The sequence below is a fragment of the Manis pentadactyla genome, chromosome 3, assembly GCF_030020395.1.
Source record: "Manis pentadactyla isolate mManPen7 chromosome 3, mManPen7.hap1, whole genome shotgun sequence".
Taxonomy (NCBI): Eukaryota; Metazoa; Chordata; class Mammalia; order Pholidota; family Manidae; genus Manis; species Manis pentadactyla.
In genome coordinates, this window is record NC_080021.1 from 91,517,296 (window position 1) to 91,533,568 (window position 16,273).

Below are 16,273 nucleotides of genomic sequence, written 5' to 3' on the forward strand. Positions count from 1 at the left end.
ACCCAGTGTACCACAGTCATGTTTCTCTCCAGAGCTGTGCAGCATTTCATTGTGTGGATATACCATGTTGATGGCCATGGGCACTCTCAGCTTTTGTGTGGATGTATGCTTTCATTTCTTTGGGCAAATACTCAGGAGCAGGACACTGGGTTTCACAGTCAATGTGTGTTAAGCACTCCAAGAAACTATAAACCATTTGTTCTATCTCCACCCATGCCTGCTCCACAGGGACCTGAGTGGTGCTCCCTGCCTTCATCCCTCACCAAGACCAGACACTTCTGAACTCACATCTTACACTGTCTACACTGCTCATCTGGCAATTACATATTGCAACACAACATACATTTATTTTAGTGGTATATTATAGCCCTTGGTGCATAAAAAGTATTTATAAAATTTGTAAAATGAATAAACTTTGTAAAGCTACAGTAGCCACCCCTTTCCCATGGAGGATATGTTCCAAGACCCCCAATGGGTTCTTGAAACCATAGGTAATAACAAACCCTATATAAGTTTTCCTATATACTTTGATAAAGTTTAACTTATAAATTGGGCACATCAAGGGACTAATGACAATAACATAAACTAGAACAATTATAACAATATATTGTAATAAAAGCGATGTGAACATGGCATGTGATGCAGTTTTAGGCTGCCAGAGATCTGGTGACACCGAGGAGGAGCACCTGCTTCTGAACCTCTGCACATGGGGATAACTGAACCTGTGGAGGAGGGGACTACTGCACCTCTTTACCAATATGCCTGCCTTTCCTTATGCTCAGGATGAATTCCTGAGAACAGGGTCAATCCTATAGGGTTAAACCCAATGCATCCAACACAGAACTTCGTAGGTGCCCCATAACCATCTGCTGGTTGAACTAATACTTGCCTCCAACTACCTGCTCACTGAGCGGGTCCCTGGGGTGGGGTTGGGGTGGGATCCAAATACAAACACCTGACCTTTTTCATAGATCTGCTTCTTGTCCTTTGGGGAAAGACAGCTGACCTTCTGCTTCAGTTTTTCTGTTTCCATTTGTGTTTGTTTTTCAGAATACTTGTCATCTGGCTTCATTGATAAAGTCAATTTATGCTGATTCTTCTGCAACACAGCAACAAAAGGGCCAAGTTGAAACTGGTTTATTAAAGCCCAACATGCTGACCCAGCCTCCCTTCGCCAGTGGCACTTGGCCCTACAGTCCTTTTCTCATTTTAAATGATTACAATAGAACACACCTCAAAGGACTATCTTGCAGAATGTGTACAAGCCCTATAAAATTCTCACAACTATGCTTGCTCTGAAATTCATTTAGGCTATTGCTGTTACGTTTAGGATGATTATTATTATGGCTCCTTTATGTTAACCGTAAATGTATCAACATTCAAATCTTTACACAAGGAAACTGTTGCATGTTTTAGTATTATCATCTTTGACTTTAGTCTAAATAGAAGATAACAAAGAATAAAATAATTTAATTTTTATCTCATCTTCATTATACCATTAACTTCACAAAGGCTGGAATGAAACTCTCCATTTAGTATTTTGTAAATTATGAGGACAAAATAGGTGTTGACCTAATGGAAAAGTGTTAGGTGATTTAATGTGCTTCCCTTATTTCAACACCACACACCCACAGCCCTCCGCCCCCCACACTCACTTGTACAGAGGTAGGAGAGGTCAGGCACAACTGAAACTTTATGCAAAGTGACCTACAGTGGCAGAGATGCAGGTCGAGAGGCCAAACCACCTTCCACAATCAAAAATGGTCCCCACACACCAGAGTCAACCTGCATTATAGACCAGTCTGAACCCATGGTAAGGCCTTAACAGGCTCTACCACATTCATGACCATCCACCAGGGAAACCACACCACACACCAATGACTGGATATGAATGCAAACAAATGAGAGGGCATCAAAAGAATCCTTCATAAAAGTAACCACAACATGCATACATTTACTATTCTTGTATTATATAATATTTCTACTAACAAAAATATATACAGATTTTATTAATGCATATATGTATATATATTCATATAGAAAATATAAAAGTATATATTCATATGAAAAACTCAACTTGCATCAGAATCTGGAAAATAGAATTTGTTAACATTTGCATATAAGTTATTAAAAATTAACAAATTATGTCACCTATTCATTAACTGAAATTGACTTACATAATCTAAATTACGTTCCTAATATTCCTTTCATTTTTATAAAAATCAGTTCAAAATTAAGGACATAAATTCTGTAATTTTCTTACCTTAAAATACTGCTTTACTTTTTCTTGCAAAAACTTTGGGTTTTCCTTGAGGCACTGCCTGAATTGAGCCACCTGATTTCCCAGCTTCAGGAGTTCCACAGGGTCTCCATCATGATTCCAGCAGGAAGCTATATACTGGAACAGAGAATTTAATCCACAATGCACATTACACTACAAACTCCACATCAGCTGAGTAAATATCAAAGTATGACATTTTAAGATCTCAGTTTCTATATTTAGAAATACCTAATGGCTGTTTATAACAAAAATTAAGTCATTCTTTGCTTAGAAGAAACACTAATGTCATTTTAAATCTGTTTTTTCTAATTAAAAAAAGCACAGGTTTAAAAATTATATTTGGAAAATATAATTCCCAACAGATCAGTTATCATAAATACTTAACAATTTAAAGTACTGAGTAAATCTTTTACATAAATGTACATAAGCTATCAAAAAGCAAAACTAGCTAGTAAAAAGACAATATATTATAAAACTAAATTGAAAGCAAAATTCTCTCAGATCCAAAACAGTGTAATTTCCAAGGTTTAAACGAAAGGTACTCTGTGTATTCAGACTCTATTTTCAGTGCTGTCAAGAATGATAACAGAAGACAAAAACAAAAACCCAATAAACAAAACAAACAAAAGCAAAGCACCACCAGAAAAGTGTTGGTTGGAGAATTACGCACAGACATCAGGGTGAGTCCAAAGCTGACAGACTGATGCTTCATCTGTAGTTCAATTTTATGAAGTAAAGCCTCGATCCGATCATCTTCAAACCCTTTCCTAAAGCAGTATTAAGAAGTGAGATGTTGAAAAGATGTTTTTGCAACAAGGTAGCAGAGACAGTATTTCAGTATGGAAAAGTGAACCAGTGCAAGTCTGTGAGAAAAGAGCCCAACAATGGAGGCGGCCAGCTCCCCGCCCGGTGAAGGGTTCAGGAACCAAGCACCGCAAATGACACACGCACTGGATCACGGCATCGACTGTCCTGTCGATTATGTCGCACACGGTCTGAATGTCTTCTTCCACAATCCCTTGCAGGCCAACGCTGAAGAAGGCCTCCCTCGTATAGCCATTATATCTAGAATGCAAATATTGACAACACATCAGAATCCAGACAACCTTCCTCATTCCCTTATAAGGCTTTAAAGATAAAATACTGGAGAGAATAGAGCTAAGAACTTTGAACTCCCAAAGTCTCCATGAAAAAGCCAATTTAAGCTATGTCCTCAGATATAAATGGTCACATTTTCATTCATGTCCTTTTAACATTTGTAAAAATCAATTCAATTTCAACTTCAGAGTTACAGCAAAATTAAATCTGAAAGAGAACTGCTGAGATACACAACCTTATTATTTCAAAAAAAATTTAATCATCTTTTAAAATAGATAATAGTATGCTGTTCTGAGATCTTGGAAGAGCATCTTTTTTTTCTTTTATGGGGGCCAAATGTCCCCTGCAGGGGACCGAAATAGCTTGTCCTGGAACCATGATCTAATGTGGTTCTGGGCTGGGGGCAGAAGGGGGCATCCAGTGACTGTGGGGTGTTGAGCATCCTATGTTCCTGACGCCACCCACCAGAGGACAGTAATCCCTTCCCAATTGTGACAACCAAAAATGCATCCAGATGTTGTCAAATGTCACAACTGTCCCCAACTGTAAAGTACAGATCTGATAACAAAACCTACCCAACATCGGGAGAAAAGTCTGTGCCGAGTCCAGATTCAATTAAAGCTTTGTAGAAGGGGGAGTTGGGCCCGCCAATCAAGAGTGAAGACAGAAGGTTTAACGTGAAGGCTTCAAATATATCTGTGATGCTTCATTTAAAGGGGGTAGAGAAAGAGGAAGAACTGGGGGCATCCATGATGATAAAAACGATTACTAAACTGACATTTATTTCCAAAGAACCTAAAGTTCTACTAGAAATCTTGCATTTCAATTTAAGTTATATGGACAAGAGTGTACCTATTTCTTTGGTTTGCAAAGCTCTCACATGCTGGGGTTTCACTGGGCCCCAAGCCAGCCAGAATGCTGACACACTGCTCACCAAGTGCTATTAGGTGACAGTGTGCCGAGCACTCCGATCTGTTATAGCAACCAGAATGGCAGTACCACACCTAGACTGAGAGTGAGGATGGGGCCACCAAGGGCAGGCCATGCCATGGAGTGCCAGAACTCCCCACTGCCCACCTGTGCCCTTTGCACTAGATCTCTGAAATTACAGAGTTCTGCATGTCAGATGTTTTTTTGAGGCCAGTGTCCAGTGCTGTCCTCACATTCAAAGGCATTAGTGACCTCCCGCACCCCCCAGCACCAAATCTTAACAACTGCTGTTCTGAACCAGCCTTTTCTCTGCAGGAAAAAACCTTAAAGTGCAGGCATGAAATAAGTTACTTTGCTTCTGGATGCCTGCCAAAAGCAATTTCCCAAACCTACCCCTAGGGTTGTTAACACATCCCCCCATAGCTAGCACCTGTTGCACTCCTGAATCCTCACCACCCATCCACTTCTACCTGCAGAAGGATTCACCTCTGATGCCACTAGCCTTTTACAAGGGCTACTTACTCTGGTAAGAGGAAGCTGACTCCAACAGTGACTTGTTTGGGGGAACCCGAGGCCAATGAATCCGGGCCACACGTTATCTGGAATTCCCTCTGTGAAACAATGCAATGCTTTCAAGTAGGCTTGGAATGTGAATGAATGAGACTAAATTAGTATAGGCAGTCTGAATGTAAAAAATGGTTCAAGAGGTGCTTTCACTAAACTAACTTTCTTTTCAAACAACCATTATTTAGGCTTGGGAAGCTCTTACACACATCAGCAGAACCTTCAACATATTTTAAAGTCCTATTATTAGAACACAATTCAACTCTTCACCTCCATGTATTTAACAGGTGTGATAAGAACACTGTGCATCTGGACTCCGGATGGCCACTTACTGGCTTATCCCAAGGCTTCTGAGATGGCACTGTAGTACTTGGCTCAATTTTCTGAAATTTACTCAGTGCTTCTTCGTGAATCTGTTTCAGATGCTGTTCTAACGGAAAATTACCATAAGTGAAGAACCTGAAATTTGAGAGGATTTTATTAGTCTAAAAGATTAGAAATCACATGGAAAGAATGGAGGGTATGCACATATAGCAACTGATAACTATTTCTGTACTGAAATTTTTTCCCCAGTCTATCTACAAACATGAAGCAAACACTTTGCTCCTCTAATAGATGGCTCAAACACAATACAAATCATGGATTCATTAAATGTAAATTTAATCTACTATAAAAGTGTGATAAAAACCAAGTTAGTTATGTTAAAATACTTGATCTTACCTTTGACAATACAATAATTGATCTAAAACTGACAAACTAAAGAATTTCACAGAGTTCAATCTTAGGCTATAAATTTCAGAGTTCATATTCTTGAGACAACACATTTATTCATTCAGTGGTAAAAGGGGTTACAATGACCAAGTTGATTGTTTTCTTTAATGGGATGCTGTCTAAGCTTCAGTTAGACTCACAGAATCAGAGAGCAGACTGGTAGTTGCCAGGTGGGTATGAGGTGGGGAAAATGGGTGAAGGTGGTCAAAGGTACAAACCAGTTAAGTCTGGGGATCTCCTATACATCATGGTGACTATAATTATCAATACTGTATTGTGTATTTGACATTTGCTAAGAGAACAGATCTCAAAAGTTATTGTCACAAGAAAAAAAAATTAACTATGTGGTAACGGATGTTAACTAGACTTATTGTAGTAACCATATCAAAATATATACATATTTCAAACCACTATGTTGCATATCTAATGTAATACAATGTTATATGTCATTTACATCCCAACAGAACAGATTTGGGGAACTAGAATCTTAAAGATTCTTTAAAATTTTCCACTCAAAGGTTTAGAGAGTGATAATCCAATAGCAATGAGCACCCCTTGCCTCCACCCAGACACTGTCTCTGAATGCCTGTCTTCACTGACACAGGATTCCTGGAGAAGTGGCTAGTTACAGAGCTAGACCAGGGTGAGCTAGCCCACGGAGTGAAGGGCAGAAATCAATGAGGTTACTGAAGACTACAGAAACTGTCAGACAGACAAGGTGAGCTTAAAGAACTCTCTAGAGCCATAATCAGGACAATTTGGGCATAAAAATAATTAAACAAATGAATGCCATTTGATTGTCCGACCTGAAATATATACATGTACAAAAACCTTTCTGTGACATTATGACGGTATTAAAAAATAAATCAAACCAAACAAGGCTTTTAAAAAAAGCTTTTCTGTCATTATTGGAGGAGCAACTGCCATCATCTCCCTGTAAAACTGGACAGCCAGAAAAAGCAGCACCCATGCCCCATCAGAGCCACACTGCAGGGCAGTCCAACTGCCTACAGGGAATGCTCTGCTTACAGAAAGCTGATCAATAACGTAAACAAAACCACAAAATTCTTCAGAGAACTTCATAATCTCCACTAAGGGAACTGCTCCAGGCTACAATCAATGAACATGTGAGCTAGGCTGAGGAAGAACTTAATATTCACAAGGTGCCAGAAAACCACCGGTTGCCTGGGTCTATAGGAAGTAAAACAGAGCTATACAATGTATGTGGGCCTCATCTGGAGCAAACAAACATTTTGGGGACTGCTTGAAAATCTGAATTTGGAGTAAGCAGATGATTTTAAGCAAGTGTTTTTTATTTTGTTAAATGTGAAAATGTATTATGTAAGAAAATATCCTTATCTTTAAGGGTTACAAATTCAAGCATTAGGGATAAACCACAATAATTCTATACTTTCCTTTAAAATATGCTGTCAAAGGATATATCTATGTGGCAAGCGTATTGTGTCCATTATTGTATTCTCTATACTTTTCTGTATGCACAAAAATTCTCACGACTAAGATTTAAAATTTTTACAAGATTTTTAAAATAATCTTACAACTATGATTTTACATCAACATTTATTTGTAAACACAAGTACTACTGTTTTATTCTTAGCAATATCTGAAATGAGCAATTTATCAAGAAACCAAGTATCAAGGGTTTAGTAACTGTGCCCGCCACTTCTGGAGCAATGCTATATAACCCAGAGGCTCAAAGCCTAGCAGGTGCCCATCAGCCAGCCCTTTGGGGAGGGGGTGTCCCAAGCCCCCTGACGCCACACTCTCAGAAAGGCAGGGGCAGGGCCAGCAGTAGCTGTGGGCCCAGGCTGCCCCCACAAGGCAGTAGAGTCCTCTTCATTTAGAAAGGGCATCTTTGCAAATGAGAGAGACCACCCATTCAGTGATGAATCTTGTGTAAATTTACTATTTGCTAAGCAAACATTTCTTTGTCCAATGTGAGAAGCCACAAGCTTTAGCTTAAGACAGTGCAAATGAGCCACTTCTTGCTGATCCTGGCAGTTACTGTCTAGAAGGGGCCTTACCGGGCATTGCTGGGGTGGTAGTGCATGGTGTGGAACTGTTTCAGCTGCTCCCATGTGAGGTCAGGGATGCACAATGGATCGCCACCAGAGACCACAGAGTATGTGTGCTCAGGAAACAGTCGGTTCTGGAGGTGCTGTGAGAATATTCTCTCATTATCTGCCTTCAAATTTGAAAAATATATTTGTAGGTATAATACACACATTATTTCATTACAATACAGCAAACTAATCCTATCTGGGAGCATATGCTTTTAATGCAGCACAGCTACTGTCTAAAGAAGTAGTCGATTCACTCTCAACTCTGCTGGGGACCCAGAGACCAGCCCACTGGGAGGAGGAGAGAAACCCCCTCTGCAGGGAGCACTGGGTGACCCACACTTGCACAGTAGGGTGCAGGAAAAGCAGGGCTCCAGGAAGGGTTGCCAGGGTCCCTCTGCCCATGAGCTGGGTAGGAGGTGGGGTCCCATGGGTTTCCAGAGGGAAAGTCATCACCCTAACTTGATTTTCCAGAAAGTGCTGTACAAAATGAAGCCCAAAGCCAGTGTTAAAAGAGAAAGAAAGAGCCACCAGCTGCAGGATGTTGCAGGCAGCAGAGCCAAGCAGCACCACTCATCTGGGAAGGAACCACTGTGGACTGGCTGGGAGACGGGGGCCCAAGACCACTGTTCTGGAGCTGCCCGGTCTCAAGCTCCTTCACATGCCCCAGAATTAGTGAGGTTCCCCAAAAAACTTTTGATTATGTAGGTTTCCCAACAATGTAGTCAGGTGTGTCTATGTAATTTTTCTATATTAGAAATTAAAGCTGAGACATTTAAAAAGTTACTTATTCACTCATTCATTTATCATCACACGTTAACATACACATATTTTTTGAAAAATACTTTTCATAACAGAACATATTGAGAAGAGCAGCACTATTCTGCATATTTGCCAATCCTTCTAAGTATGGCTTAAAAGAAGACACTGGCACACTAATTCTGCTCCTGCACCCCATCAACTGAGGTATCACACAGCGTGAGATGCAGCCTCCAGGACCCACCACTGTGCACTTGGGCAAGAAAACATGAGAAAGACAGCAACTCAGCACTGCTATGCATAAGGTTTTCACCTCACAGATCATATACCAGGGTCCCAGACCAGTTTGAAACTGCTAGTCTACAAGACCAGGTTCTACAATGGTAAAAGTCTGCCCTCCTATGGTCCTGTGGTTTCTGCTCACAGCATTAACCCCCAGCTAATTTCAGGAGTTCCATGCGGTGAGTGTGTTAAGGACAACAGAATGTCCACTGTCTTCCAACCTATTTATAGTCCAATATTTTACACATTAAGGTAACCTTATTACAATACAAAAAAGGAAAAACTCACAAATACTCCTTTCATCTCATTAAAGACAACTCCTTTAAAGATCAAGGGTGTCTGGGGGTCACTCGGAGTCTCATGTTCCAGCCGCCATCCTTCCTGCCTAAATAATGATAAATAATTACATCATGACAGTGACTCTAACGCTGAAGTCTGAATCCATTAATTCATCATGCATACCAGAAATCTAGTTCTCGCAGGCATGGAAAAAAGGCTGCATCCAAATACACGGACAGGAGATTCTGGAAGTCCTTGGGATTTTGTGTGGAAAACGGGTACAGAGTATAATCACTAGCTGGACACAAACGAAAGGAAGATTATAAAACACAACAGATTCCAACAAGAATGTTCTACCTCAAGGCCCGCCTTCCCCCAGGTGACAAAGGCACAGAGGCAGCCCCCACCCCATCCCCGGCACCAGCACCCACTGGATGTGCTCCTTTTTAATGGCTTTGCCCACACCATCAGCCTATTCATGACCTTACTTCCTAAAAATAAACCCAAACACCACAACTGGCATTAACATAATGCTCCAGAGGTGCATTTTATAGCAATATCCCCAAAACTGTTTTGACCTTTCCAGAAAAACTTTTTCCTAAAACTCTAGTTTTTATAATCTGACCATGACATGGCTTTCCTTAAGGATTAGGTCTTTAACTTTGCTCAGCCACACTTGAGAATGGCAAACCCATTCTAATTTACAGGGTGCCAACTACCTCCTCTACCTTAGAAACTGAGTCCCCGTGGGCAGGTGGTGCAGACCCCCGCCCAGCAGGCTGTCAGGGTGCCATCTCACCTGTGAAGGCGTTCATAAATGTTGACAGCGACCTGTTTAACATTTTGAAGAAAGGATCTCTACATGGGTATTTCTGAGAGCCGCACAGGACCGTGTGCTCCAGGATGTGTGGGACACCAGTGCTGTCCCTAGGAGTGGTGCGAAACTGCACACTGCAGGAGACATGGGAAAGGCCAGGCTCGCCTCTGTCCAGGAGTTCCCGACCAGGCCATCACCTCAGCTACTGGAAAGTGTGTTAGCAACCCAACCTTTCACAAAAATGGCCTCTGCCTCTAATGTATAAAATCACTCAGACTGTGAAATTTTACTGTGTGTAGCCAAGGACATAAATTCACAGAATCTTTTCCTTCTATTTCCAGGATGCTATCAATGAAAGTATCGGTGAGCTATCATTCTAAACAGCTTAACATATGGCAGACGACCTAAGTAGAAACAGTCAAGGTGTTCTAATGATGCACCACACACCTGAACAGGTTATTTGTGTCTTCTCTGGCCAGATGTAAGTATCTTGCTCCTGTGCCATCATGGCTAAGCTTCACTGCAGTTAGGGACAGTTCCGGGACAGATGTTACCTTAATAAACAGGGAAAACATGAGCAGCTAAATGTAGATGAAAAGGCATTCAGAACGACCACTGAACTACTCCATGGTACCTGGCTTGTCTGCCTTAACAGAAACCCTGGCCCCATTAGTGCTGGAGGCAAGGCAGAAACCACCCTGCCCAAACCCCGAATCATACAGCTGATGACGGTGCATCCCTTTTCTTTTTTAAAGGTTTACTATCTCCTAGACATTTCCTAAACAGTTGCTGAGAGAGGTATCCTCACCCCCATTTAGAGATGGAAAAATTGACAAAGCAATAGGTGGTATGTGGTCTCAAAGTGGGATCCAGCCCCGCCTATCAGTGCAGGCTGCCCCAGAGGGGTATCCGAGCAACCTGGATGGCCTGCTGGTTCTTCCTTCTATACCCATCATCTCCAGGAGCACCCCAAAGGCCCTGCCGGGGGTAAATACTGAAACAGATCTTAGCTTGGGACACTGACAGGTCCCTGGCTGTAAACTGTGCATCATCCTGTTTATGGAGAGTTCTGGGGAGTCCCAGTGGTGAGCGGGCTATCACCAGCTCCTTGCTCCATGTGGGAGGGTCACCCTCAATGAAGAACCCTCCTCACATCGAGGGTGGTCATCTCCCCACTGGGCAAGTCATTCACCTAAGTCTGCACCTTGGGACCAAACACACAGCATACATCAAACAGAGCAGGATCCTCTCTCCTTCAGTGGCAACACCAGTCCATTACAGAAACCACACCACTTCCAGAGGCTGGGAAAATGGCACATCCGTGCTTACCAAGTGGCTCCTGGCAGGGCAGAGACTAGTACGCAGGTGTCCTGAGCCTGTCCGGGGGCCTTGCAAACACAAAGACTGTGCTCACAGTAGCCTGCAAGTGCCTGCATAACTACAGCTACCAAATGAGTGATACCTCAGGGCTCACTGTGACTTGTCTAAGAGATGGTCAACATTTAAGATCAGTAGATACATGAACTGTCAGCCTCCTTACAGCTTTCATGGCAAATGTTTCTCAAACAAGGACGATAGCTTACCATTAAGTTTCTACAAAACTTGAAAAATACAAGAAAAGTACTTTGAATATGGTCCTCATTACCTGTAACTTATAAATCCCAACTTCTCTGCATGAATTTGACAGACTGTACAAATATTGTCACCCACTGTCTTGAGCCCCTTGCTCAGGCAAATGGAGTGACTTACGGTTGAGGACCCTGCCTTGAACTGCCATCACCGGCCCTGCTCACGGCCAGCCCACAGCGAGGATGCTTTCCTAGCTCCACGGGCCATCCCTGCTCTGCCACCCAGCAGAGTGCCTGCTCCTCCCACCTTCCTCTTCCTCTGGGCACTGTCATTGCTACCGTTGACATGTTCACCCTGGGGTTACAGCTGCCCGTGTCCTGCTGACTGTGAGCTGCCTGCTTTTGTATTTGTTACCATGAAGCCCACGAGCAGTTGCTTATGTGAAGTACATATTTTTCAAATGCATTTAAGAAAAAACAATATGAAAGTTTAAGCAAAACGAAGCCAGAGCAAAATGAAATCGATTTTAACAGAAACTTAAGAAAATATAGGACCACAATCTCTCCTCTATAATTCTGAAAGTGAGATGGCTTAAAAATAAGTTTTTTGCATAGTTTAGAAGAAACACTTGATGGTAAAACTTGACCTGAATAGATGTGGGGCCCCCGTTTCATTTTAAGTCTAAGAAATTAGCAAGTCTAGTGTCACACTCGGGGTGAACAGTCAAGTGCCTAGATGCAGGAACATTAATGAGTGTGACTTACTTTCTAAAATCTGAAAAGACATTCAGTGGGTTCAGGGAAGGATTGGGAATCTACTTATATAATAATCAGGAAATTGTTTCATTTGCAAACTCTGCTCAGTTGAAGGCCAACTGTGGAAAAGGACTGAGTTGGCCTGGGGACAGAGAAGACAGCTCCTCCATCTTTGCAGCAGGACCTCCCATGCTCTGTTACAAGTGCCGCACACAGCACAGCCAGAAGGGCCCGTGCTCACCTGGCTGATGGTGAAGCCATGGATCTTCTGCCCAACCTCATGCTTCAGCGCCCTGTCAGTGGCTGTGGTGCTCTTCCACCTCCAGGCTTTTGCCTTAGTGCTGCTACATCTAAGGAGAGTAACCAAACTCAGAGGACTTGGCAGGAATGGGCTAACATACTCCACCAATAGGAGGGAAACACTGCCATGTGATACAGATAATTAAAGAGAACTTAACCTTGCATCTTCCAGACAGATTCCGGAAAAATAATTTCTGGAATTTTTAGTAAAGCTCTTTCAATTTTAATGATATTTTATCTCAACTCAGCTAAAGATTCATAACATCAACTGATAACTAAATGTTGAAAACTTTTTATATATGTTCATAAATAACTGTAATACAATTATGCCCCAATTTCCCTTAACTGCACAAAAAGCAACTCTCATGTCAAAACGGCTTCTTCCATCAGAGTGCCACAAAAAACACAAACCATGATAAAGTCCCATTACATACCTGCTGAGCTGGCCCAAATTTACGAGTCTACTATTCCCAGGAACTCACACACTGCTGCTCGGTGTTCAATGACGTGGACTGGCATTATTTGCATTAGTAATTCATTCACCTGTCAGACTTGTCCTCATCCATGAGCACACACATGCACCAGTCTTCGCAGTATTCCTAAGAGCCCCAAATTCCTCCAACCCCCCATGTCCATCAACAGAGGATGTACAAACCATGGACTAATCAATAAAATAAGCTTAGCCATAAGAATGGACTATAGCCATGGCTAACAAAGATGTGGGTCATATAATGCTGAACCAAAAAGGGCACGGTATTATTCTGAAGCAGTATTATTAGGACAGGTAACATGTTATTGTGGGAAAATACCTAGATGGTAAAAATACAAAGAAGAGCAAGGAAATAATTTCTATGAACCAGGAAGAGATTACATCTAAGAGGGAGAGTTATGACCAATTTGGGGTAATCTTAAATTGGGAATGGTGAAAACTTATTTTTAAACCATTTTTCTTTCAACCATATTGTTTCATGCAATATTCTACAGTAAGATTCTATCTCACAGGGGATTAGGGGTGATATAATTAGCACACACAATATAGGCAGATCACAGGGAAGGTAGTACAGCACGGAGAAGACCATTAATGACTCTATAGCATCTTACTACACTGATGAACAGTGATTGCAATGGGGTTGGGGGGATTTGATAATATGGATGAATGTTGAAACCACTGTGTTGCTCATGTGAAACCTTCTTAAGATCGTATATCAATGATAATTTTAAAAAATTAATCTCACAAAAATATTTCTTTTAAAAAAGATACACACAAACAAAAACACTGACTTATAATCAATACCAAGCAATCTTATGGAGATATGTTATATTCAACCAACATCTTCCTTATTGATTTCTCAAATTCTAGAATTAAGGGATGGAGACATTTAAGAAGTTACTTGTCATCAAGAACTCTATTACAACAACAAAATGCTTACACTGAAAGCATACGAGAGGACCAGGCCACAGGACCAATAACCAGACTCCATGTGTGAGTAACATTCCTACTGCCTCACACAGACTCCAAGGGCACTCCAACAACTGGGCCAGCAGAGCTGAACTTCACTCAGAGCAGACAAGGTTCTGTGAATTTGCGGGAAAGGAAACAGCCCTTCTTTTTTAAATAAGTAAACTGTTAACATTATTTTACACTCACAGGGCGTGACACTCATTCAAGGTTGGAAACAAAACGTGTTCTTTTTCCATAAGCCTTGTCATTAAAAAATCTCCATTCCTGAGCTAGAGGGTATTATGCTCAGTGAAATAAGCCAGGCGGAGAAAGACAAGTACCAAATGATTTCACTTGTATGTGGAGTATAAGAACAAAAGAAAACTGAAGGAACAAAACAGCAGCAGAAGCACAGAACCCAAGAATGGACTAACAGTTACCAAAGGGAAAGGGACTGGGGAGGACAGGTGGGAAGGGAGGGATAAGGGCGGGGGAAAAAGAAAGGGGGAATTACGATTAACATGTATAGTGGGGGGGGGGGCACGGGGAAGGCTGTGCAACACAGAGAAGACAAGTAGTGATTTTACAGCATACTGTGTTGATGGACAGTGACTGTGAACGGGTATGTGGGGGGGACTTGGTGAAGGGGGGAGCCTAGTAAACAAAATGTCCTTCATGTAATTGTAGATTAATGATACCAAAATAAAACTAATATATATATATATATATATATATATATATATATTATAGGTCACCAAAAAAAAAAAAAAAAACCTCCATTCCTGGGACTAGGATCTCTTAACAGAGCAGCTAACAGTGCTGCTCCACTTGGGGGCCGGCCTCCTCGGGTCCACCAAGGAACCACACGGAACACCTGTGTGGAAACCCACATGCACTACTACCACCCTCACTTCAAAAGCCAGACGACCGTGCACGGGGCCGTCCTCGCTGGCAGGCCAGCTCTGAGGCCATGCCCCAGCCTTGCCCAGCAGACACGCCCAGCATGGGGTGCAGAGGCTGCGCTGGGAGGTAGCTCAGCCACCCCCAGGGGCCAAAGGAGCCTTCACCCAGGCCCATAAGCCTCCCCCGTGCTGGGCTCCGGCCCCCGGAGTCCGGGAGTCACCAGACGTGGGCTGGTGGGGTCCGGGAGCCTCCAGATGGCCGGCAGGTCCATCCAGGACCCTGACGCCTCCCATCCCCGCCCGCGGCCCGCCACAGCCCCTCCTGCTGGCTCACCGGTCTCTTAGCAGCCGCAGGACTTGCGGACACTGCCCACCGCAGCGCCACATGGCGTCTCACCAGGACCTAGCCGGAGCGATTCCACTTATTGCCCCGCACGGCGTAGGCCGAGACGAACGCGCCGCGGCTCCCATAGGTCAGCGGGCTGGAGGACGCCCTCTCCGATAGGCTGCAAAGGAAAAGGGCGGGTCCTTGATGGCCCTGGGAGGCTGCAGGCGCGCGGGTGGGTGGGGCGATGGTGGGACGGGTCGCCGCGAGGGGCGGAACACAGGCACTGCGGGGCGGGGCTGAGTGCAGAGCCCGGGACTTACGCTAGGTGGGCCGTGCGCAGGATACGCGGGGCCTGAGAAGATGAGGGGCGGGGCAGAGCAGGAGAGGGGCAGGGCTGAGCAGTTGTGGGACCGGGCTTCGCAAACGAGGATGGGGATTGCTTAGCTGGGAAGAGGGGCTGCGCGGTGAGGGGCGGAGACTACGAGCAGGGGAACTGCGCAGTGGTGGGTGGGGACAGCTCAGATGAGAAGCGGGGCTGTGCTAGTGGGGATAGGGCTGCGTAGGTGAAGTGCAGGAGCTAGGCAGGTGAGGGGCGGGGCGTGCGCTGTACGAGAAGGGGCTACAGGCTGGGGGCGTACCCACGCTGGGCCAGGCGAGCGGCTGTCCTGCAGCCCGGCGCGCCCTGGGGCCCGGTGTGGACCGCGCGTGTCTGCGTGCTCACGCGGCCTCTGGGGGTTCGGGCAACGAAGGGAGAGTAAAGGACGCTGCGGTCCCCATGCCTGGCTTACGTCGTGGACAGGGCCTAGGACGGACCAGATAGTTTCCAGACAGGGGCCCCTGATGCCACCCTCTTTACGATCGGTCCCACCAGAATGCCTCCAGAACCGCAGGGTCGCATTGGCCCAATGCTTTCTACACCCGCGCTCTGTCTGGGAAGTCAGCCTGCCTGATTCCTGCATTCGCAGTACCCGGAGCCCGCCGGAAGCATTCATCCAACCGGCTTCAGCAGGCGGGAGGGCATTCGGGCTTAACCACACCTGGGCGCTGCGCGGGAGGAGTTGGAAAGAGGCAGGACCTCTGACCTGTCTCTTGGTGCTCACCTCCCCCCTTCCCTCCTCT

At 44.0% G+C, this 16,273-nt stretch overlaps 1 protein-coding gene across 3 annotated transcripts in view; it reads right to left on the reverse strand.

The window, feature by feature from the left end:
- PITRM1 (pitrilysin metallopeptidase 1) overlaps window positions 1-15,311 on the reverse strand; it is a 28,706-nt gene extending 13,395 nt beyond the window's left edge. The window contains exons 1-15 of one of the 3 annotated variants that reach the window (XM_036910823.2): window positions 15,161-15,274; window positions 13,914-14,058; window positions 12,425-12,533; window positions 10,307-10,413; window positions 9,842-9,993; window positions 9,226-9,340; window positions 9,052-9,148; window positions 7,687-7,847; window positions 5,206-5,332; window positions 4,832-4,920; window positions 3,955-4,083; window positions 3,233-3,346; window positions 2,952-3,048; window positions 2,264-2,398; window positions 961-1,099 (exon numbers count right to left, since the gene is read on the reverse strand). In XM_036910823.2, the coding sequence (XP_036766718.2) occupies window positions 961-1,099; window positions 2,264-2,398; window positions 2,952-3,048; window positions 3,233-3,346; window positions 3,955-4,083; window positions 4,832-4,920; window positions 5,206-5,332; window positions 7,687-7,847; window positions 9,052-9,148; window positions 9,226-9,340; window positions 9,842-9,993; window positions 10,307-10,413; window positions 12,425-12,533; window positions 13,914-13,924 (1,582 nt within the window). In that variant the 5' untranslated portion in view covers window positions 13,925-14,058; window positions 15,161-15,274. Of the gene's footprint in view, window positions 1-960; window positions 1,100-2,263; window positions 2,399-2,951; window positions 3,049-3,232; window positions 3,347-3,954; window positions 4,084-4,831; window positions 4,921-5,205; window positions 5,333-7,686; window positions 7,848-9,051; window positions 9,149-9,225; window positions 9,344-9,841; window positions 9,994-10,306; window positions 10,414-12,424; window positions 12,534-13,913; window positions 14,059-15,160 lie in introns of those variants that run through there. The other 2 variants (XM_036910819.2, XM_036910839.2) reach the window with 2 other exon arrangements.
- Window positions 15,312-16,273: the final 962 nt, after the last annotated feature.